Consider the following 24928-nt stretch of genomic DNA (forward strand, 5'->3'; position numbering starts at 1 on the left):
AAAAGCGATATAATATCTAAAGCAAGATTTGGAAGGAGGGGGTCAAAAGTTCTTAAAAGATGCTTTTTGAAAAATGCGATTAATTGTAATAAACAAAGTCATAAAAAAGTTAGAAGGTTGAGAGTCATAATTTAATTTTTCTTTAACATAAAATAATTCAAGTATAGATAATTTTCTATGTAGAGCTAAAAAAACTTTAAAATAATAATGTAAAAAGGCAGCCTTGTGACGACTCATTTTTATACTCAAACAAAATAAAAATTGTTCGTTAAGTATAAAAAGAAAATGAGAAAACTACTACTAATACTTCAAAAGAAACCTATCAAGGGAACCTATTTGGCTAAAACTTGAAACAAACACAATTATGTAACAATCAACATGAAATAAATTGAAGCCTTGACTCTTATACTCATTTCTATTTTAAATTCCTCAATCAAACAGGGTCCAAACCTCGTAGTTTAATGTCCTTTATTGCGTTCTTTATCCCTTCCTTATCAAACAGTTTATTTTGGGTTGAATTTACTGATTGAGACTTTGTACATTTGTGAGCATGCTTGCCACTCTCGTGTTTTGATTCTGGAAGTAGTTTATCTTGCTTCAAATCTTTATTAGGCTCGAGTAGCACAATATGTCTGTAGATGAAAACTGACGTTGCACATGTTGAGAAATCATACAACAATTTCTCCTTCATTTTACTTTGTTTTGATTTGATTTCTTCATGAAGTTCTGGAAACATATGCTTCTCTTGTGAATACAAAATCTCCACGATATCATTACGACCCTTCAAACATTGCTTTGTCCAATAACATTTAGATAATAATTGGACATGTAAATAACGTTCAAGATCTCTCTCAATATCAGTATTTCCATCACAAGATTCAATGTTTTTCCCAATGTACAAAGAGCCACCAGCTTTGAGCATCGGAATCATTTGTCGAATAGTCTTGCATTGATACTCCGGTGAATAAACTGATAACACACCATCAATAATAGCATGGTCAAATTTAACATTGTCAAACTTGAGGTTTTGTAGTTCGTAAGGTATAGCTGTGGAGAAATTACCTTTTACGAGTTTGGAGACATATTCTACAGCTTCCCTGTCTTGATCAACTCCAAAGAGTTTGATGTTTGGAAATGTTTGTTTCAAAGCTACCAACCATTCACCACAGTGTATACCATTCAAAAATACTGTTTCTCCATCTTTGATATTCAGTTGCTTAGCAACTTCATTGACTGGTGGATATTTACTGTTTTTATCATTGTTGAGGTCTTTGCAATATCTGTCTTCGTATGAAACACCTAAAACCTCTCCCTGAAGCCAAGCACTGAATGAAAATCTGCGTTTCTCACTACTCAGCCCATTTAAAGTCCTTGTTGAAAGGTAAAGAACAACAATAGCAAAAAACAATGAAAATATCAACAATCTCCATGGGCGTATTTTCCATTGCATCTTTATGATAAATTTTTTTGCTAAATAAAAATAAAGGACAATATATATTATCAAAGTAGAGATTAGAAAACAAGATAGCAGCTGTCTATAATCCCAGGCAAAAACTGTTTCACAGGACATAATTTTCATAAATTGATAAAATGATAAAGGCCAGAATATATCTTAAGGAGTCATGAATCACAAGCGAATTTAGAAAGATAGTTAGAGTCAATTTTAATTTTAATTATGATACATCACAAAGTAAGAGATTAAGAGATTAAAACTACAGTTGACGCTCTCTAATTCAATCTTCAAGGGGAATTAATTTTCATCGATTAAGGGAGTTTATCGATGAAGGGAGCGTCGCTTATGAGAGTTTCTTGTTGACGAGGACTTTATATTTTATCAAATAAAGGAGCCTATCGTCATAGAATAGCAGAACGTCGAATTAAAGAGCGTCAACTGTACCATGTTCTGGTAATGGTCAATCTCACTAAAGCAAAACATTGCCGCCACGGCATTTCCCTGGATAAAAATTCTGGTTACGTGACCATCCCACAAGTGTTTCAACCGGTATTTCAACGAAGCCATATTTTGTTTTGTACAGAAATTTCACCCGCTCAAATCAAATCAACAAAATGGTCAAACTCACTAAAGCAAAACATTGCAGCCACGGCATTTCCCTGGATAAAAATTCTGGTCACGTGACCATCCGTGATTTTAGACCAATGAAAACGCTTCATTTCCCCGGATTAAAGTTGTGTCTACACTAACACGCGGGAACTAGCTAGAAAAAGAGAGAAAAAAACCGGGGGTCAAATTAAATTTTTCTCCCTTCTTGCGGCAAACATTAAAGACTTTAAGAGCCCATTTATTTAAGAAAGGGGTGTTATATCATAAATAAATTATGTAAGTTAGTGATATTTTAAGTAACAAGTTCATTAACAATTTTATTTTGAAGTTTGTTTTTAAAAACAAAACTAGGGGAGGGACTGTGAGAAAAATTTTTTGATTTTAATTAGTGGCCCATGTACAAAAGTTGCTAAATATCCTAAAAACAGGTAAGAAAGTGAAATTTTTGATGGGGGACCCTTTTTAAGGGTCCCCCGGACCCCACTTTTGCGGGGCCCACAGCGCAAACCCGCCTACAAAATAGGCTTGTAGCAACTTTTTCAAAACATAGGCATGTGACATACCAAATTGTCAGAAATTTCATGTAGATTCCAAAAAACATCACAACTAGGGGTCAAAAATCAAGCATTTAAAAGTTTTTAAAAGTTTTCATTGTGTCTTTTTCAGCTTTTTGATGAAAATTTACAAAAACTTACCAAAAATTGAACAAACCCCAGACCTAGACATGATGGTTCAATGACAAATTTCTAAGTTTTATTCAAGTAACATTTTGTTAAATAGTACTGTATTGTTTTGTAGTTATAACTTAATTAGGAATAATAAAGTTTAAACTAATAAATAAGTATTATGTACTATTGTGTTTTGGTCAGTAAAATGCCAAAAAGAATGACAATGCAAATTTTGAAAAAGGAAATGGTAGCTTCAAAACAAAGTAAGGAAGAAGAAGCAGAGAAGAGCATGTTGAGTTTATGCTTTCCAGTTTTGAGTGTAAATTGAATCTTTTTTGTTTATAGATAGTAATACAAAAGAGAAAACAAAAATTGAGAATGAATGATACAGGATTTAATGAAGTAGAGGTGTTAAAGACAAGAGCAAGGGAGTATATCAAGCTTGATAATGAGGAACAGTCAAAACCAAAGCTGAAAAGAACATCAAGAAATAAGAACTATTTTCTTTGCAAAGAACATCACACATTACCTCAGGTGTGGAAAGAGGAATGCAATAAATGCGAAAATTGTTTGAAAATTGAAATTCTTGAGTGTCTTCCTCTGGGTGTTTTGCCAAATGGGCTTGAAGTTTTGGAATATTTGCTCACTGTCAAAATGTCAAACCCTGGCGCAAGAGATAACTTTGAACGTAAAGTTGCAAAAGATGTTGTCCTGCAATGGATTTTCTGCAATGTATACCCCAAAGACGTAAGATCAGTGGAAAAAGATATTATTTTGTTATTTGATGACTTTACAACATTGAAGAAAAGAAGCACATCAAGTAAATCGAGCGAATATTGGAAAAGATATGAGCGATTTGTCAACAAACAAAGGAATTTGTTCGACATTATTGGTGAGTTTTTCATCTTTGTTACAATAGTATAGTCGATAAATCTTATTAAAACTGTTTCTGCACTAACCTATTTTGGGTGATTAAACTAATTTTTGGTTATTTTTAGGTTCAAGAGAAAGAATAAGGGAGCAAGAAAGCCTATGGGATGTCAAGATGTGTGAAAGAGACTGGATTTTTTACAGTAATCAGAACCAAACCCCCCGGAAAGACTTCTGTTCAACTTACACTGATAGAAAGTGGGAAATAAGGTAGGTTTATATCCCAAGGACATCACTTTGTAAAACGAGTCATTTCCAAGAAGGGCTCAAAAGTGTAAAACAACAGGCTTTCATACTTATTATTCTGAATGAGGTTCTATGATATGAGTCCAACACTTTATTCATTTTAGCCACAACCGGAAACTTGAAAGACTAAATCGATCAACGAACCAATCCTACTCTGAAGAGTTCTTTCAAAACAACTCCCATCAGGAAATATCTGAATCCGAAGGAGAGGAGGACATCATGGATGATGATTTTCAACCTGAAGAGCCTCTGAAGAAAAGACCAAAATTTCAATATGTACCAGTCTTCAGCAATATCAGCAATGATCCACTCCCATTAGAATACAGGCATATTCGTTCCGGTCTTCAAAGCGTTCGTCCAGAATACTATGTTCTGATTGAAAAATTCATTTCTGTCTACCACATGTCGTATGAGCAGGCAGAAGCTGCTGTGAGAGAAACTGCAAATGACTTATTTGGAAGAAATGAGTTTGGGAAATGGAAGTCATACAGTCGTGATGTAGAAATAGATGACAACACTCTACCAATGAGAAAAAATTCAAGAGTAAATTCAAAACTATTTGAGGCTATGGCTTTGGGTCTTCTTGTTGAGGACATTATGGAGGATAAAACAAACAGTACATGTATTGTCTACTCAAATGATGGTTCAGGGATGAATCAAGTTGGAAGCTATGTTGTGCAGTCACTGTCCATAAATGGAGTCAGAAGATCACTTCCAACCTTTGGTGTTTTTTCTGAAACAAAAGAGACATTAAAAGATCTGCAAATAACAACATTTGATATCCTGTCTGCGTCAAGCAATAGGAAGTACAGCAACAAAGATATATTGAAGAAAATTTCCTTTGTGATGTCAGATAGCACTGCACATAACATTGGTGTTATTGAGTCTGTTTGTGAAGAACTGGCTATTGATGATGTTCCAAAAACCTTGCTTTGCAATGTCCACCCGCTGATGATGTTTGATAGGAAGATAAGAGAGCTTTGTCAGGAGATTCACAATCATCTTGGCGGGAAGAAATTGGCAGATTGTTTCTATGTTGATGTTGACTTTCGGAGAGAATCTTTTCCCATCAAGGCAGTGAAATGCCTCTCAAATTTCATTTGCAAAGATTTCTCAGCAAAGCCTTGGAACTACAGCACTCACTTTGGGGAATTTATCCAACCAAAGGAGAATGTCTCACTTTCATTGAAAGATTCCAGATTCAACAGACTGCCTGTGTGCTGCATCAGCTTGATCTATCTGATTGATGACATTGCTGCCTACCTTGAAAAGTATTCTGACATCCTAAACAACATTGCCATCATCGACAGAAGTTTTGTACAGATGGAAATCCTAAAACCAATTTTTGCTGCCATCTCTTTACTTGGTTAGTACTATTGGTAGTTTTAATCAAGTTTAACCATTGGAAGCTCATTTTATAATGATGTGTTTTAACAATTGTATTTGCCTCACTATGGCCACTGGTTGTTAATTATGTAAAGTCTTAGTATATCATAACTTTCACTATTCATTTCTAGGCATCCATGTGACAATACCGTATCACGCATTGTTGATGAACACAGAAACAAATTATTCACTGATCTTGAAAAGCTTTTCTCAACTTTACAAAGAGCTGACAGAGATACAAGCTTCCCGCCTCCTCACATTGGACAGAGTCTTTACCTTTGTTTCTGAAGACACATTCGAAAATTCCCTTCCAAAGAAGAAATTTCTATTAGAATCGCTGCAGGAAAACATCAACAAATATCCCAAAGAGATTGAGAAGATCATTCGCATTGCACTGGAGAAGTTTGCAGAAGGATTTCATCATCAGAAAGGAGCAATATTTGGGTTTGGTAAGAATGCAGATGACGAAACAAATGTATTCAAAATCTCGACAGCAACCTCTGATGAATTGGAGAAGCTTGACGCATATGTTGATGTGCACAATATAGGAGAAGAAAGAAATGTTGGTAGCTTCAACTATGCTTGCACTGTTAGAGTTGGATCCAGAAATTTAGAGTCAGCATCACGTAAGGTAGTCATAAAGTCTTCAGCAGATGTTTTGGCAAAAGTTTCACCAGGAGAATTTAGGAAATACAAGGCACAATCTAAAGCAATTGAGTCCATCAAAGTAAATTGGAATGAGAAGATGAGAAAGCTCCAGGAAAAAGGTTACAAAGAAAAGGATTTACTGAATGCAAAGAATGAAGAGAAAAGGTTGAAAGATTTGCAGTTTTTAAAAAGTCAAGATATTCCTGGACCATTCACATGCAAAGAAGATGTCATCAAATTCATGGAATCGTTTGAAGAATGTAAAGAGAAGGTTGATCGTATGTATAGAGAAGTTAGATATGCCAAGGCTTGTTCAGGATTTGGTGATAACAAGGCAATGTTCAGATTAAAGAAAAATGGAAAGAAGCTCAGCTCAGATGATTATCAGGATGGCTTAGAAAGATACTTTGAAGGAGCGAAGGCAGCAAAAAGCATATCCATGGCTGATCTTAAAAACATTTTGTGTGCCCTAGAAGGTAAGAGAAAGAATATCTATCTATTCTGAAAATCATAATTATCATATCAGTTTCAAAGAAAAAAATAATAAGTAAGAAAGTCAGGAGTGTACTGGACTAAGCTTGTTTACTCTGCCATGGGTAATCAAAATAACTTGTTCATATTTTCAGAGACAGCATTTGGTTCAATACAGATCGATCAACCTGAAGATCAGGTAGCCGCTATTGAAGAACCATCTAAAGATGCTGAACGTGGGAAAAACGAATACACTCCTGGAATGCATGTAGCAGCTGCATGGCTAAAGGAGGATAGCACAGAATATACATGGTATTTAGGTGAGTTGGGTTGCAATGGAACATTTTTCCATCCTTTTTCCAGTTTAGTTTAGAACCATGCTAACTGTTCTCTTTTCATTCATAGGTGTGATAGATTCAGTTGACAAGGATTGCTTGAAAGTTTCATATTTCTCAAGAAAGGACAAAGCTGGCAGCCAATGGACATTCCCAGAGGAAGCAGATATTCAAGATACAAAATATGAACAAATCATTAAAAAGGTGGAAAAGGTTGCTTACCAGTGCACCGTTAGAATTAGATGCCTCATACCAAAACAACTTGCAGATGATATTACAACAAAATTGAACATTTTCAAACAATAAATGATTTTTTTTAACCAGTTACACCATTATAACAGTACATTTAGTGATATTCAATGTGTTGTATGTAAATATATTTTCAAGCTCAAAGCATATTGTGTTCTTTATGGTAAAATTTTATAATTTTACATTATTTTTCGTAAAAAAACTGTCAAAAAATAGCTATAACTTTTTCTAGCTTGATTTTTGACCCCTAGTTGTGATGTTTTTTGGAATCTACATGAAATTTCTGACAATTTGGTGTGTCACATGCCTATGTTTTGAAAAAGTTGCTACAAGCCTATTTTGTAGGCGGGTTTGGGCTATGGGCCCCGCAAAAGTGGGGTTCGGGGGACCCTTAAAAAGGGTCCCCCATAAAAAATTTCACTTTCTTGCCTGTTTTTAGGATATTTAGCAACTTTTGTATATGGTCCACAAAAAAATTATGTCATAGTCCCTCCCCTAACAAAACCCCCATGCTAGATGATAATTTCATTTTCTTAACTTATGGACCCATTTGGAAGTATTTGTAATACAGATCATTTGGCAGTGTAGTTGCAGCCTATACAAGAATTGGAATCTAAAGTCTGAAGTCGTAACTCCTTGTCAGTGACCCCGCAGAGAAAATTTTAGTCGGCAGACACTGACTTTAGGTTGGTTTGCAAATCGTTTTATTTTGAAATGTAATCTTCACTTTAAATGAATACTTTTATTTATTTGGATTCATGAAAGGTTCAAGGTTTGTTTACTTTTTATTTCAAATTATTTCATTGATTTATTGAGCTGCAATAGCTGATTGAAAAACAAAGACTTTTGATAGTTATCAGCGTGGACTTATGGCTAAATCTTCATGATGCACCGACAAGCACGGAGACTTAGAAAATTTTTTGATACTTCACCCTGGTTCGAACCTATATACATGTTTCCGATTACGAAACACGTAGTCTGTACCACTGGGCCACGGCGGCTACTGATTTTCCGAAATCCAAGGTTATTTATAGAGTAACATTATTATATATAGTATAAAGGGGTGAACAGACCTCACGAGTAGGCTAACTGTCATGATCGCCATTCCTATGAAAACGCTTCATTTCCCCGGATTAAAGTTGTGTCTACACTAAGGCGATGGGAATTTGATGTTCTGTTTACCGTCGCGTTTCAAAAAATATTTGATGCGGCAAAATTTCATTATTCATTATTCATTATTCCTACCTGGTGCTTCCAATCTCCAACGAAGTTGAATTCCACCGTGAAATCGAGCTGCTTTCACTTTCGGAATCAAAATGACATGCGCGAAAATTCAAACGCGTTCGAGACGCATCTAAAACGCGAATTTCTAAAACGCCCTTGATGCCGCCCACTACTTAAAAAAATGCCCGCCCCATTCGCGGAGTGATTGGAACCATGTTTTTTACTTGAGGCGCACATTTTGTTAGCGAAGATGTTATTTTTGATTCACTTTGAGTGTTTTGGATAGCTTGGCACAGGAAAAGAAGAAAATAATGAGTTTTTAAGAAATAATGAACTTTTTTGAGTGGCGGCTCAAGAGTCGACCCTGGACACCGCCGTACATTGCGTGGTGGAGTCCGGTGGGCGTCCGGTGGGTGTACGGTGGTATTTTAGGTAAGATCGAAAACACCGTACAACACCACCGTACAGAATCCCACCGTACAAGGAATTGCCACAGATCGACTTCCCACCGTACAATGTATGGCGGTATTTTTCGTGTACGGTGGGACATTTACGGTGGTAAAAATAGGTTAGGCTCCGCCCACCGTACACCCATCGGACTCCACACCACCGTGCAATGTACGGCGGTGTCCAGGGTCGTCTCAAGAGCATGCGGGCGGTCGACGGTAAGGCGGTTACCGGTTTACAAGTTTCTTACCATTTCCCATCGAAAACAACCAAAAACATTGCTACTTCCCAAAGCCGGAGACCAAAACAAATTATATTCTAAGATTATGGCGCCCTTTTGGATCTATTGTTAAGGCCATCTAAAATGGTAGAAAGAGTTGCGGAAAGACAGAGGCGCCCGCTGCTTCGAGGGTGGTAAGGCCAAAACGCCCAATATGATCTTCCAACAGAAGGCGAGTTAGTTGCCGCGCGAGTTACGTCACGCACTCCACCTCAGCGCACAACGAACGGTGTTTCAGTGAATATCAATAATTATAAGAACATCTTATGTGCTTAGCTTCAGTAAACCTCGAGTGCTTCAATGAAGATGAAGAAGGTAAGAAGATAAAAAATGCGCTGATTAATTTTCATTATAACAGTTTGGTCAATCATTGCTGAAAGTTTGAATAAGTTTTTCCGATGCGAAAAAAAATTTCAGCCAATTAAAAGCACAGTGTGCTTATACTTACTTTGTTTGCTACATCGTCAGGCTAAAAAAAGTGAGAAAAGACACGAACGCCATTTTTTAATGAGTGTTGTTATGATTTTTTTGATTGCGGCCGCGTATAGGAACTCGCCAAATGTTCCTAACTGCTCTTATTTTGCTAGCAACTTGCAAATTGAGGTGGAGTCTGGAACACTTCGCAACCCTTATACAATACAGCTAGTTCAAACAAACCAGGCGTCCGCACTCGATAGGATCGATCATCGGAACGGCTCGATGACGGATCGATATGTGATCGATGGATTACTTATCAATCCGGATAGGAGATCGATAGAGGATCGATACTCAAGATTTTTTTAAGCTTATGATTAGTTATCGATCTATCATCGATCTATCATCAATCTATCATCGATCTTTTATCGATCTTATCGACCCTATCGACTCTTTCAAAAAACGAGCTCTAATATTAATCGATCTTTCTCGCTATCGATTACCTATCGACACCTAACGATTACCTATCGACACCTATCGATTACCTATCGACACCTCTATCGATCCAATCAAAATATCGACCGTTTTTTTATATTGATTAATCGATCCATATCGATCTAATGGCGTCAAACCGGATTTACTTATCGGTACTTATCTGGCACCCGATGTAGAAATTTTCTTTCGACACGCTAAGAAAGCTCTGGGAAAAGGTCGGGGAAACTTTCAACATCTGCTGGAAGGTTTAGATTAAGGAATTTCGCCTGAGCCCTAGCTCCGAACTTAAAAAAGCGGAGGGGGCCAGCTTAAAAATGGCCGATATGGTACTCTTGGGTACCTAATATAATAAGCCCCCCCCCCTTAGAGCCTGAAAAATTAAATAAGCTTATTCGAGGATTTACGGGCTCGATGTGATCGATACATGATAGATGCATAATCGATTTATAATCGATTTATAATCGATGCATAATCGATTTATAATCGATGCATAATCGATTTATAATCGATTCATAATCGATTTATATATAATCGATGCATAATCGATTAACGATCGATGACGAATCGATTAACGATTGATGACGAATCGATTAACGATCGATGACGAATCGATTAACGATCGATGACGAATCGATTAACGATCGATGACGAATCGATTAACGATCGATGACGAATCGATTAACGATCGATGACGAATCGATTAACGATCGATGACGAATCGATATATTCGATTGAAATACTAGCTCGATAATGGATCAACGAAGGTAGCGACTCCAGAAGTCATGCAACTTTTGTTGACGTCAAACCAAATGTTTCATTTTTCCGTGAACTTTGAACCCTTGGAACTTCTTTTCTATGTATGCTAAAGCGTTCCGGTTTTTACTAAATGAAAACCCGTGATCTTAGCTTTCCAGCGGTATATAACACTGTGGACACGGGCTAGACGGCAAATTGGTAAAATGCCGAACGTTTTTCAACATTTTGAAAATTGTTTGCCGACAGGAGAAAAAAAAATTGGCAACTATCGAAGAACAAATGTGTCTGGAAACGGAGGAAAATGTATTTGGAGGCTGAAACTTTGTATGTTAATCAGAAAAAGGGTGAGGAATTCAAAAATCACAATCGCTAATTCTAGTTCTTTCATTTTCATGTAGTTTTTTTAACTTTTTTGCTTCTTTAACATGGGAATGTCCCAAAAAAAAGTTTTTATTTTTGCCGAAATGGATTTTCTTTTCATTTGGGGTTTCTCCTTTCAGAAAAACTTATTCTTTACTCATAAGTTTTTGTTCCTCCATTTCCAGAGGCCCCTTGAAAATGGGTCCTACCACCTTTTTTGACTCATTTCAACCTTTTCCAAGCTATTTTCTTCAAAAACAAAAATAAAACAATGCAATGTCTTCTTTTTTCAAAAAAAGATATATCTTTCTGTATCTTTCGTTATTTTGATAAATATACTAAATATTTTACAAATATTTTTATATAATAATATTTTAACACCATCAAAGAATTCTCCCTCCAAATTTGAGGTCTCTAGCTACACTAGAAAAAGAGATATGCAAAATTTAAGAAGCATGACTGGAAAATTTCTTTTTTTTCTTTTTTGACACATTTTTTGAATTTTTCCAAGCTATTTTCCTAACCTTTTTTTTGACATTTTTAGTCAAATTTTTGACACTAAAATTTGAATATCTTTACAACCACTAATCCTCTGGAGGCCTATGACCCCTCATTTTCTTTCTTTTTCAAAGCTTTACAAGATAGGATAGATTTTGAAAAAAAAATTAAAACTTGAAAAATCTTCTGGAGTTGCTAACGAAGGTTCGATACTCAAGACTTTTTAATGGCTGAATCTTCCATCGATCTCCTATCCGGATCGATAAGTAATCCATCGATCACATATCGATCCGTCATCGAGCCGTTCCGATGATCGATCCTATTGAGCGCGGACGCCTGGAACAAAGCTCTACGGTCTACAAGATAGGATAGGTTTTGAAGAAAAAAATTAAAATTTGAAAAATCTTCTGGTGTTACTATCAGGTTAGTGGTGGCAACTATACCACAGCGCCATTGGTCATGCATAAAAATAAGGAAGAAACGAAATACTAGCCTTAACCTCTCATCAAATCGACCTCTATGCTTCAAACTCCCTCCAAAAAAGTCAAACTCTTCCTCAACTCAACCTATTTTACGTTTACGCTGCTTTGTCTGCCATTTTTAGCCGTCATTTTGATCGAAAGTTGAAGGCTCATTTGTTATTTACAAAATACTAATGAGATAAAATTCCGCTACATCATCAATTGCGTGTTAAAGCGAATTGTTACCTCCATAATGTTTAAAAACTTTCGGGACATTTCGGATTTATCGGGTTTTAGTTGCAGAGATCTCAAAAAAAATTTAAAAAGTTGTGGAAGTTTTCAAAAAATCTGGGATTAAAACTTGTAAAACTCAGAGAAGAAGAGACTTCAATGTTCAATATGGTTAAATCAACTGACTCCAATGAAGAAAAGAAAGGTTTGTTTTACAGCACATTTAAATGTTTTGTATAAATTTCTATCAGTCTATCTGTCTATGGCAGGACCCTGCCGGTTGTTATAGCAAACGATATCATACTCCAGGATGCAAGTGAAATTTTTCAATCCGCGGACGTAGACGGGGGTTCGGTTATTATCAGTTAGGGTTAGGGTTGGAGCTCAAGAGTCATAATATAAGGCCGAAGGCCTTCTCTAGGACCCTCTGCCAACGTACCGGACGACTTAACGAACACCGGCACGCAAAAGTCCGGTGTAAAATGAGAATTTTTTTTACCACCGGACAATCTCTACACCGGACTTAAGGAAGTCGGATGTCCGGTGTCGGAGAAGGATATTTTTTTCCACCGGACAATCAAAACACCGGACATGACTAGTCCGGCGGCCGGTGTTTTTTAATTTTTTGTTTCATAAATGTCCGGCGTCCAAAATTCCCTGTATGCAACACACCGGACTGACACCGGACTTATCGCGTCCTGTGTAGCGAAAGGATACTTTTTGCCACCGGACAAATACACCGGACAGTCTGGTGCGTCGTAGGGATCCTATGTAGGGGCACCGGTAGGGTAGGGAGCTTTCTTAATTTTTAAAGGTCTGTAAATTACACACACTATAAGTTAGCCTGGGAATCCAAGCGTTAAACTTTTTTCACAGTCTAGTTTATGATATTTTTGCTGCTGGTTTAACGCTTGGCGCAGGTAACTCGCCTGCAGGGACATTTTTCCCTGCAATGCAGGTTCGGCCTGATTAGCCAGCTTTCAGCGTATTACTTAGCAGTACTTTCGCGCGCATTTTGATAATTTCGATGCGCGCGCATAATTTATGGAAAAAGCTGACTCTGCAGAAAAAGGAAAACAAATGAAAATGAAAACATAGATTCATTTAGAAACAAAATGGCTGTTGGCTGGATGTCTAAATACATGTGGCTGATGTTTTGATGTGGTTTTTTAGTTTTGAAAGTCCTTAGAGCTTGTGGAGGAGTTTTTATGGTAAGTTGATTATGTGTGTTTGCCTGGGTTTCCAAGGTTTAGAAAGTCTGTCAACAAGGGTTCACACACAGACTGTTTATAACATGCTGTGTCAGACTAATCTACCTGCACCAAGCTCTATAATTTTAGAACTTTGTGAGGTGAGGTATTTTTTGTTTTTTCTAAAATTATGAGCTTGGATTCCCAGGCTAACTATAAGTATTTGTGAACGAGAGCTTTTTGTTGTGTCTCGTTGGCTCAAGCGGTTAGGTGTTGGGTTTGTAAACCAAGGGGCCATTCCAGAATTTGTCTGTAACAGGGGGGCGGCGGAAGACACAAGATTTCCAAGGGCAAAAGTTTTCACCAAAATTCGAAATTTCCAAGGTGAGAGAAGAAAAAATGTATGAATTTCCAAGGCAATTGAATTAAAAAAGGCAAAAAAGAGTGGAATTTCCGATGCATTTTGGAAAAGTACATAGATTTTTATCGGAATTTCCGACCACCACTGGAAAAATTATTTCCGAGGCTAGAAAAAAATTTAAAATGCACGTCGTTCGACGGGGGGTAACAAAAATTTTTTGGAATGGCCCAAGGTTGCTTGCATTTGGTGGTTCGAGCCGGGGTCGGAGACCTGTTTCAACGGTACGGGCAAATTTCAGAAAAATACTTAGAAAACAGTTCAGAACAGTTAGAAACACTTGAGAAAGACAGAAAATCAGAATAGAAGATAGGAAAGTAGAAAATAGAGGGAAAATAAGAGACGATGCATCCTGGAGTATGATATCGTTTGCCAACCGACCCTGCCGACGCACCATACTGTCTGGTGTATTTGTCCGGTGGCAAAAAGTATCCTTTTTCTACACTTAGACGCAATAAGTCCGGTGTCAGTCCGGTGTTGCATACAAGGAATTTTGAACGCCGGACATTTATGAAACAAAAAATTAAGAAACAGGACGCACCGGACTGGTCATGTCCGGTGTTTTGATTGTCTGGTGAAAAAAAATATCCTTCTTCGACACCGGACATCTGACTTCCTTAAGTCCGGTGTAGAGATTGTCCGGTGTTAAAAAAATTCTCATTTTACATCGGACTTTCGCGTGTACTGTGTTCGTTAAGCCCGGTGCGTCGGCAGGGTCCTTTTATGGCATGGCATGGTTGCCAAGTTCCAAAATTCGCAGTGCAGTGTGGAAGCGATGCAAAGTCCATGCTGAATTGTTATTTGATTAAACTGAGGTGCACGCCAAAAGAAGTTCCACTTGCGGAACAGCACCCACTGTAAGCCCCCAAACGGGTCCAGGGCTGAGACCTGGTGGGGGTTCAAGGGTAAAGCTTCTGAGGAATTTGAGCTTGTCTACCTGAAAGTTGCTCAAAATTTGTGGAAAAAGAGCTTGAATAGCTGGTACTTCTAAGAAAGAAATGTATGAAGCTAAATGGATCATGACCCTGAGCAGTAGCGTGGTGGGTCGACTAAAATTCAGGCAAACTGGGGAGACAAATTTTAGAAGATTTTGGATTTTGGCACCCCCTATCTATCTATGAAAAGTAAATATTTTTTTAAAAACAACGCAATCAAAGCGAGCATTTTGGGTATTTTCTCTCTTATTGGCCGGAAACTGCCATATCTTTAAGGTGTAAAAGAGCAACGGGGAACCGAAATTAGTAATAAGAGGCGTCTTTTTCCAGACAATCTCAATCGAACAGAATCAACGATCGACCAGTCGAACCAAATCGAACGCAATCAACCGATTGAAATTTGATTGTCAAACACAATCGAATCTCAATCGAACGTCAAAATTGTGGGTAATATTTGATTGGTTCGATTGTTGTTCGACTGATTCGATTGTCGTTGTTGTCGGGAAACGTTGCCCGGTTCGGGAGCATGTTGTTGATCGGACCATACTGCTTTCTAATCGTCAAAACAAAGATGGCGGCAAAAAATAGACAATCAACTCCAGACGATCTCAATCAAACGCAATTGAACACAATCGAACGCAATCAAGCATCAATCAAACGCAATCGAATATCAATCGAATCTGAAAATTGCGGTAATATTCGATTGAGATTCGATTGCGTTTGACAATGGAATTTCAATCGGTCGATTGCGTTTGATTTGGTTCGACTGGTTCGATCGTCAATTCCGTCGATTGAGATCATCTGGCTTTTTGCACCCTTTGAAAAATCTCCGCTGAGGGGCATTTGCCCCCCCCCTGCCACCACGCTACTCTACTAACCATGAGCCATGTTTTAAAAATCCAAAGTGAGTTGCGTTATTAATTCAAATGAGTTGAACACCTATTTTTTACTCTCTTCGTCGTTATGAAATCGGGCTTTAGAATGGCCCTGCTCCTCTCGTTCGTCTTGAAAAGCGCCAATATCTTACTTTATATTTGCTCCTTACGCCAATACTCTAAAAGTAATTACTGCCTCACGCCGAATATATTCGGAGTCCTGTGCACTAATTCCAGGCTGGCAAAATTCCGAATGCAGGATCAGATGTGAGCGAAAAGTGAGAGCAAAATTGAGCTGGTGATTTTAGGGGGCAGGGCCCCCTGGAAGAAAAGTTTTAATATTGAATTGATGGGGAATTGCAAAAACATATCTAATATTTTACTTTTTTTATCATAATCAATGATTTTCCTCATGTTCTTTGTTGTATTTTGTCTTTTTGCTTGACTGTACTTTGAACGTAAGTCTAATGAATTTTTGAAAATGCGGGACACACAGAGGATGCGGGCGTACAGTGGGATTGAAGGTCTATTTGCATACGTGACCTGCAGGATGCGGATCCTGGGTAATATCCTATTACAATTGGATTGCGTTAGATTTAGACTGTAACATCATTTGTTTTTAAATTCTATGATTAATATCTATATATTAATAGCAGTAGTCTGTCTGTCTGTTTTCTGTCACTAAGCAATGTTTTTTTTTGTTCTCGATAAGTTTGTTTTAATTGACAGATCAGATAGAGCCTGGTTTAGACTTTATTCAGCCTTTGTTTGAAATTTAAGGCCCATCTACATTTAGTGATTTTAATTTCTGCCCAGGCTTGCCCACCACTCTTTTCTTTTGTTTTAAAGGTTTTCAAATGTGATTAACAATCGTATTTATTAATGACATTCAAATTCTTTTCAAAACAAAACAAATTCCTTTTATAGAGAAGAACATTTCAAATGTAAATCAAAACATAAAATAAAAAAGTTTGTTGAACAACAACAGCATTCAAAGAGCAATAAAAAGCATGAGAAAAAAAGTCCACCTCTTTCTTCATATAAAAACATTTGAGTCGCCGTTACTGTTAAAAAGTGTGTAAGACATTTTGCATATCTAAATTCGAAAAGTTAGATATGACAAAGGGTTAAAAAAAGCAATTTTTTATCGTCTTATTATTTTTTTTAATCTAATAAAAATATAGAGTTGTTGCACTATTCTTTGTGGCTTTCTTTCCCGCTTTTTGATTGTAAAAATGTGTACTTAGCTTGAGGCTAATTAATTTCTACTTTTAATTACAAATCCATCTAAAAGGTTGATACTCAAAATCAATTATTATTTACAAATTGATTTAAATTAAATTGATAAAACCAACGCCACAGATTTTGAAAAAAAATCACTCTCAATGTTCTGATTCTATTTTACTCCTTAAAAATTTGAAAAAAATTCTCCTTTTAAAAGGTATACATAATGTTTATTAGGATGAAATCTTATAATCAATTATTCTCCTTTAGAACCAACAATGCGAGTTGGAGATGAATTTCAAGCTGAGGTACCTGACGTCTTACATGGTGGGTTGCTTGCTTACTTTATTCTGGTAACATTAAAGGTTTTATGTATCTTAACTGATCTTAATTGTTGCTCATATCATATCAGCATCATTGGTGGATAAATTCTATTTACTTCTAGTTCAGCAAACTTCATAAAAATGAATGATTTGTGGTTTGATGAACTTGAAGATCTTATTTAATATTCATGTTTTTTTGTTCAGATTCCTCATTGGATAAAGATCATCGTCCTGAACCACTTCTTGTTTGGGCACCCTGTGAAAATGTATCTGATGAAAAAAGTAAGAGTACATGAATTGGAGTTTTTAACGTTTGTTCTGTTTCGTTTTTTGGAATCCTCTTGTATCTCTTTTTATTCTACTTTGTGTTAACATTTTTCTTTCATATAATTATATAAAGATTATGAAAAGGACCAAAAAAAATATTTCCTGGCCGCCTGTATTGCTTTTTTGTTCGTCACTGGTTTTACTGTAGGGCAGGCCTTATTTCAGACGATTGTGATTATAGATTTTAATGTTATTTTTTTCAGTGGATGAATATTTACGAGTTGCCAAAGATAAACATGGCTACAATATGGAGCAGGTTGGGAGAAAATATTCTTTTGTAAACAGCTTGCAAGAAGTACTAATTAGGAATACTCACAATACACAAAATTGGAATCTTTCTTCCACTTTATTAGTCGTCGAGACCGTAATTATTTGTTATTTTGAATAAGAAGAGACAATGATTATCCATATTTATCTTGTTTACAGGCTTTAGGACTGCTTTATTGGCATAAATATGACATTGACAAAACATCTGAAGACTTAAGAAATTTCACACCATTACCTGGTAAGTTGGGTTTGAACTTTCAAACCTGGGTATCCACTGAAAGAAAATAAGTCCGTTGCAAGTACCTGTTGACAAAAAATAAATCCCGACAACATCCAAACAGATTTTTTTTGCAACAAATAATTCATGATAAACTTATTTTTTTCCGTGGACACCCAGCTTAATCATTTTATGAGATTAAAATATCAATAAAAAGATTTGGCTCAGCCCTATCATGCGCACCTTTCAAGCCCTACAGCACTGTCAGTTGTGATTGGTTAGGAGTTTACACGGAAAATTATTTCAAAATGGGAAATTTTATCGAAAACACAAGCATATAAGGGCCCCAGAAAAGTGGGGTAAAGTAATGTCACTTAAGTCAAGCTTGCTGGAATACAAAAAGTAGTGTGCAATCTGTTGTTGTAGAGAAATCATGGGGGGGGCAGTCAGGCAAATTGACCGACTGGTATGTGCGGCGGTTAAGGGTACACTGATAGTTTTTTCAGGCGGCTGCAATGCAATTAGCGTTGCGTTGCAAGCGCGCGAGAAATTGCAAAATGTAGCACGTCAATTTTTTCTGCAATTGCTCTGCAACGCAATAAAAATATTGCAGAACAAATTGCAAGTGTCTGCAACAAAATCAGTTTGAACTGATTTTGTTGCAGAAGAATCTGCAATTTTTTTGACGATGTATCTGACATTCCAATCTTATTGCGTCATTCGAACGTTTGACCTTCGAAAATCGAATGTTTTTGATAAAATCGAATGTTTTTCAAAATATCAGAAATGCACTGTATGGGTGGACTTTTGATAAATGCACTGTATGGGTGGAAATTTCAGCAAATCTAAGAAAAATTGCAAATTTTTGCTCAAAAATCTTGATTTCTTTGCTCAAAAAGAGTTTAAGATTTGAAAAAATGCACTGTATAAGGGTATAAATTTCACCGATTTTTTTCTGGACTGTAAGGGTGTGATTCTAAAAGCCAATTTTTTCGCCGCACATACTGTCAGTTGGTAAACCCACGGCCTGTTTGGAGGTCTCAGAAATGTTCTCGTGGCTATCACAGTTTAAAGAGTCTGAACTAAAATAAATCAAAGTTAATGTTGTTATCATTTAGATTCATGGAGCATGGAAGATCAAGTTATATTTGAGCAATCCTTTAGTTCCTATGGAAAACATTTTCCTCGGATACATCAACAGGTATATCTCTTCTTATTATTAGAACTTTTCATTAAAATCAAATTATTCCCTACTGTGGTATAAACATACCGGACATTTGATGCTAAAAATTTCCTACTGCGATATATAATATATATGGTTTTCATCAATAAGGTTTTTTTTAAACGAGGCTGAGAACGAGACTATGATGGCGAAAAGAACATTTCTCCATTTTTATTTATATTTATATTTAAACTGAGAATTCTAGTATTCTTCTCCTCCTTTTCAACAGTTACCAGACAAGAGTATTGGCACCCTGGTCAAATATTACTACACGTGGAAAAAGAGTAGGAATAAAAAAAGTTTGATGGATAAGAGCGAAGCAAGAGAGTTGGCCATCATTAATGGTATATTTGCTGATGACAGTCCCAATGATGATTCCAGTGACAGCGATTATGAGCCGGTTGAGAAGGTAATATTGTTTTTGAACCTCCAGAAAAATAGCATTTTCTGAACCCTCGTCATTAGGTGAAATCTTTAGAAAAAATCCCAAATTAGAATTCGGGCAAATTTATAATTTGTGACCCAATTTCTGTGTGTGGTAAATAGCCAAAGAACTCTTTTTCAATCTTTGAAAAATGGGGGGGGGGGTTCAGACCCCTTTCCTCACAATGGTGATATATAAGAACCGTTTCGAAATGAATATTATTATCTTTTAATCATGTCACCTCCTATTAAATTTTATGGTTGGTAAAATAGTTATTCAATCTGATTCTGCTACCGAGAAATATAATGTACTGGTATAATTATAATGTTTGAAAGGTATACTGCATTTTTCGAACGAATTTAGTAAAATTTGTTTGATTAAAAACTGGCCCTTTTTTTCCTGTTTCAGAAATCGCGCTCCAATAGAAGTACAGATAAGGTAATAAAATTTTAAAGTGTTTGTTTGTTGTGCTGAAAATTAACGATTACTCTAAAGTTTAAAAATAATATCATCATGACATATGTTGCTTTACTTGATAAGTCTGTTCTAATGTAATGCTAGGTTCTATGTTGGCATATATTTTTAAAATATTCACCCGATAGTAATTTATTTAATTACAAAAAAACACAATTTCATAGAAATGTTATAATTGGAGAATTCAATTTTCAAATCTAAGCTAGGCTACGTCATATCTTCCTTCGTTTCAAGCGTAAACCTCCTACTCTTCGAGTAAGACCTAAAAGCCGGGAGCTATCTATTGTGTTGACTAATCTAAGATGGCAATGATAATTAAAAACTAGTAAACAAATAAAACATCAAAATAGAAGAAACAAATAAAATGTCTTTTTAATTTCTAGAACACGCTCAACAATCATACAATGAATCATCCAATCTTCCAACAACAACAACAACAACAACAACAACAACACCAACAACATTCTTCACACAACAATCTGAACAACAAACCAAGTCCAATGCTGTCCACTAATTGCGTCAATTGTGCTGGTGTAACACCTCAAATGCATTCCACGCCTAGAGGGAAAATGTGTGTGCCCTGCTACGAGTACTGGAGGTAGAGATGACTTTTGTATTTTGTTACATATTTTTTTTAAGGAGTTAAGATTCCATTTGGGTAATTTCAAGATTGTCAACCATGATTTAATCTATATCCAATTGAACCCCTTCTATGGATGCTTTCAAATGCTGGATGGGTGGCGGCGCTTCTAGGTCTCTACTGACGGTTTCCAGTCAAAAAGGAGCGTGACGTAACCACGTACCCTTCCTCTGGAACGGCCGTACATCTCTCTACATCTTGTGAAATCCGAGTGAAATCAACGGAGCAAGTTTAAATCATTTATCGGAATTGAGTGTCTTGACAAAATTCTCGTGATAAAATTAGATCAACAAGCCACTTTCCACGCCCTTTGAGCCGCCGCCCCTTCTTAAAAACACCAAAATATTTAGAAAAGCACCCTTGATAGTTGAAAGGCACTGGAAAAAGTGCAGATTCTGTTTATACAGTTGTGGCTTGGATAAGACGAGAGAAAGGCTATTTCTATAAGTTATCCTATGAGCTATTCCTATGAAAAAATTCACAATACTCCATCATTAGATTGGATCGTTTTTTTTTTTAATCTAACTTTAATGCTTGTTGTTTCTCTTTTAGACGAACAGGTATTATTCGACCGCACGACAAAGACAATCCTATCTCGTTGTACTCCGCTCCTCAGTATAAATCAAAGAAAAAACCACCCAAGGTATACGATTTAATGATGATTAGACCAGACGTCATAACTTTTACGCAGTAACGTTTATTTCATTCCACTCCAAACATTAGATTTTTTGGCGTCACTTTAAACCTTCCAAGCTCTTGCAGTATAGTGAAAAAAATCGAATTTGCGTCAGAACACTTTTTTTCAAGAATAGTGTAACTCTTCAATGAAAGTGTAACTCTTCAATGAAAGTGTAACAAAGTGTAACTCGTCAAGAAAGGGAACGAAAAATGTTCCGGTTTTTGATGAGGTGCCTTTTCAGGAATTTTGAGCGAAGGAAGTTATTATTAAAAGTAGATAAAACTTATTATTGCTGATTGCTGGTTTTTCAATACTATACATTCTAAAGAAACACTCAAGTCTTTGGTTGTTCTCCTGAATTTCATCCAGAAAAATTATTGCATCCCCAAATCAAATCAAATTCAATCAAACTGTTCAAATTTATATTCAATTTCCCATAAATTATATAAAACTTCAGTTTTGATTTAAACTCGAATTTTCAGGGAATGTCATTAGGTACGGAGATGTTGATTGACATAGCACAAAGTCATGGTGATTCACATGTCAGACCTCTAGAGGTGGAACTTATTAGCTTGAAGCGTCAAATCATGACCGATAAGCAGATCTTACAAGAACAAACACTGGCTCTGTCTGGTAAAGTGGAACAGTTACGACCCCTCTCTGTAAGTATCTGATGATTCAAATTTTTAAGGCTTTTCCTACACGGTTTTTTATGTTCACACCCATTCATAAAGTTATCATGAAAGTTATATTACAGGAATCGTGCTGACAAAGAACTTATTTATTAACTTATTAAGTCTCAGAGTTTGTGGTTTTTGATTCGTTGCGGCTACACCCAGATAAGATGGAGTTTCCATAAGATGCTTTAGTAATTGGTCATTTTCAGTAATAAGAATGACGTGTTCTTTACAAAAAGTAACAAAATTGTTTTATTACTGGTTAACGACCAACCAAATCAAATGAGAGCTTGTAAAAACTCTATCTCGTCCCGCTACACCTAGCTATTTGTTGGATGTGCCTCATTGATTAAAGAATCTAAAATACTGTTTAAAATCACTTTTCAGCTGGCTCAAAAGTTGAATTCACGCTGGACAAACGAAGAATTATTAATTGCCGTTCAATGTAAGATAAGATCCCTAAATAGTTTCTTTAATGACCGAACACTGGAATTATTGTGATGCACTCCAAGTAAAATGCTTATTAATAAATTTTATTGAAAATCTTATCACAATGAGACGCTCATAATAGCATTCCTTTTATGTAGATGTTTACTAGATGTCGTAATCTCATAACAGATCCATTCTGAGCATACCACACTCTGCTCTAAAGGGATATGGAACATATGGCGATCTGACCTGGTTGTTCAGCCAAAGCAATCAAAAACGCGTTGCTTTTTGCTTTAAAACGAAAGCGAAAGCGAAAGCGAAAGCGAAAGCGAAAGCGAAAGCGAAAGCGACTTGGTCTAATTTTTATGTATTGTTTATGTAAATGATTGACCTCTGATTTTGATGCGATTGTTTTCCTTTAGCCAATCACCGCGCTCATTTTAAATATTCATCCCAAATCTGGATGAAAAAGATCAAAGCAGTGCGCAAACCTGGGTAGATTCTCTTACGGAGACATGGCCTTTGGAGTGAATACGTGGTATCAGAATCTGCTCGGCGATAATAGATGTGGCAGCTTTTTTCTATGCATAAACAACATAATATTTTCAGTTATTTAGATATTTCTTATTTTCGGTTTGTTTATACTATCTACACTTACAGGTGTTCGAAAATATGGTAAAAATTTTGAAGCAATGGCTGAAGTCTTAGGCAACAAGAATGAATCTCACTGTCGAAGCTTCTTCATCAACCACCGACGTCGTTTCAACTTGATGGAAGTCCTTGCAGAGTACGAAAAGGAAAACAATATACCACGTGATGAAAGCAAACTCAATGATTGGTCAGATGAAATGCCACAAGAACCACACGATGCCTATGGAGGTATTTTGATATTTTTTTATCTTCACCTGTTTTAGACAATGAATCATCCTTGTCCAATATTCTGCAATGTTTCTTAAAATCAGGACCCAGATAATAGACAACACGTCATTAAAAGGCCTGGTTTCTTTCCTTCTTTCAAAGATTTGTTCCACTTTTAAAAATTCTATTTTCCTAAAGGATAGAGTTTTCTGAGAAGCTTCAATTCAAACAGACTCAAAAAGTTTTGAACATTCTTTTCTCTTTTGAAGGTATGGCACCCGAAGGAGGCCCTCCGCCGTTGGTTAGCAACGCTACTTCCGTTACTGTTTCTTCATAATGGTACCGTTAGCTGTGGTAAATGTTGAGTGCACCACGATAGAGTTTTAACACTTTGAATTCTATTTTCTCTCAAGTTCTATTTAAGAGTTGTAACTAGCCGTATTGTATAAGGGTTGCGAAGCGATACAGACTCCACCTCAAATTCGCAAGTTGCTAGCAAAATAAGAGACACTCTAAAAATCTCTCTAATAAAGCCGCTATAGAGACAGGGTCGTAAGAGCCTTAATGCCAAACACACCACATAATCCACGGCGGCACAACACCCGCCGCCGCCTGCGCATCGCTCTTTTTTTCCTTCTAGTTCTAGTTATTCTAGTGTAAATGGTGCCTTAATAAAATCGAACGATATTCGTCGAATGATCGAACATTTCTATTCAAATCACGAATCGTCTGTCGAAATCATCAAAACATAAAAATAAAACAAAAACAAAAATGTACAAAGATGGTTTGTTGTTGGTTCTTGGGCAGTTTTGATTTAATTCTTGACAAATTCGACAAATTTGATTACCTCCGTACTTCTTTATCATAGAATATCCACTTGATTTTGCAAGGTAAGTTTCGTTCACTAAAAGAGCTTATCTGGCACCCAGATGGTGAAATTTTCATCCGACACGCTAAAGCTCTGAAGGTCGGGAAAATTTTCAACATCTGGAAGGTTTACATTACGGAATTTTGCGAGACCGCGTCAAGAATTTTGCAGCGGGAGGTCTGGTAACCCAGCCCTCGTTTTCGGGGATTGGCGGGTCCAACCGAAATATTTCTAGGTTTACGGACAAGGACTGTTGAACCCGACTGAGGATGCGGCACATCAAAGGCCGACTATCATTCCTCTCCGATGGGAAATTGGCCCGCTCCCTTTAGAGCTTTAGCGTGGGCGGCCGCCAATCCGCCATCGGAATATCAGATAATAAAAGAGCACTCCTTCCGCCCGCGCGACTTGCAAAAACCTCTTTTTGATTGGACAGACGGTGACAGAAAGGATCTTCATCATCCCTCGACTTTTAACAGCAAGTATCATATGTGGGATGATGAAGATCCTTTCTGTCACCGTTCAAACTAATTTTTTTTCATTTAACAGCAAAATAAACATTTAAAACCGAAGAACAACTGCTTAGATTGCTTAGATGCGTGCCGCCCGCGCGGCAATCTGATCAACTTCAGATTCTAAGTCCGTGTTTCGGCTTCCGGTAATTTTTTTGCTGTTCACTGCTAGGGTACACCATTTTAAAACGGTATTTTTCGCAGTCCT

The 24928-nt window shown here is 36.7% G+C and overlaps 3 protein-coding genes across 4 annotated transcripts; 2 read left to right on the forward strand and 1 right to left on the reverse strand.

The window, feature by feature from the left end:
• Positions 1-117: 117 nt before the first annotated feature.
• On the reverse strand, positions 118-1497 carry LOC136818184 (uncharacterized). Its single transcript, XM_067074540.1, has one exon. The coding sequence runs from the start codon at positions 1448-1450 to the stop codon at positions 434-436; it is 1017 nt and encodes a 338-aa protein (XP_066930641.1). The 5' UTR covers positions 1451-1497; the 3' UTR covers positions 118-433.
• A 2257-nt stretch (positions 1498-3754) lies between these two features.
• Positions 3755-7155, forward strand: LOC136818238 (uncharacterized). Of its 2 annotated transcripts, XR_010848217.1 has the most exons (4): positions 3755-3870; positions 4011-5272; positions 5424-6731; positions 6817-7155. XR_010848217.1 is itself a non-coding variant. In XM_067074613.1 (3 exons), the coding sequence occupies exons 1-3, from the start codon at positions 3776-3778 to the stop codon at positions 6443-6445; spliced, it is 2379 nt and encodes a 792-aa protein (XP_066930714.1). In that variant the 5' UTR covers positions 3755-3775; the 3' UTR covers positions 6446-7155. The 2 variants fall into 2 exon arrangements, 1 of the variants encoding a protein (XP_066930714.1); XM_067074613.1 differs by having other exon boundaries at positions 5424-7155.
• Positions 7156-12236: 5081 nt separating this feature from the next.
• Positions 12237-23773, forward strand: LOC136818247 (REST corepressor 1-like). Its single transcript, XM_067074623.1, has 14 exons — positions 12237-12366; positions 17074-17130; positions 17331-17408; positions 17657-17709; positions 17880-17958; positions 19056-19138; positions 19389-19568; positions 19992-20021; positions 20441-20655; positions 21250-21340; positions 21859-22038; positions 22441-22498; positions 23143-23361; positions 23610-23773. The coding sequence occupies exons 1-14, from the start codon at positions 12321-12323 to the stop codon at positions 23675-23677; spliced, it is 1437 nt and encodes a 478-aa protein (XP_066930724.1). The 5' UTR covers positions 12237-12320; the 3' UTR covers positions 23678-23773.
• The last annotated feature ends 1155 nt before the right edge of the window (positions 23774-24928 follow it).

Source organism: Clytia hemisphaerica, unplaced genomic scaffold (assembly GCF_902728285.1).
Source record: "Clytia hemisphaerica strain Z4C2 unplaced genomic scaffold, Clytia hemisphaerica genome assembly, whole genome shotgun sequence".
NCBI lineage: Eukaryota > Metazoa > Cnidaria > Hydrozoa > Leptothecata > Clytiidae > Clytia > Clytia hemisphaerica.

Coding starts and splice junctions, on each gene's coding strand:
- LOC136818184 (XM_067074540.1), bottom strand. CDS start 1,450: ATGCAATGGAAAATACGCCCATGGAGATTGTTGATATTTTCATTGTTT.
- LOC136818238 (XM_067074613.1), top strand. CDS start 3,776: ATGTGTGAAAGAGACTGGATTTTTTACAGTAATCAGAACCAAACCCCC. Junction 3,871..4,010: donor GATAGAAAGTGGGAAATAAG/GTAGGTTTATAT, acceptor TATTCATTTTAG/CCACAACCGGAAACTTGAAA. Junction 5,273..5,423: donor TGCTGCCATCTCTTTACTTG/GTTAGTACTATT, acceptor ATTCATTTCTAG/GCATCCATGTGACAATACCG.
- LOC136818247 (XM_067074623.1), top strand. CDS start 12,321: ATGTTCAATATGGTTAAATCAACTGACTCCAATGAAGAAAAGAAAG. Junction 19,139..19,388: donor TTCCTCGGATACATCAACAG/GTATATCTCTTC, acceptor CCTTTTCAACAG/TTACCAGACAAGAGTATTGG. Junction 22,039..22,440: donor AACAGTTACGACCCCTCTCT/GTAAGTATCTGA, acceptor ATCACTTTTCAG/CTGGCTCAAAAGTTGAATTC.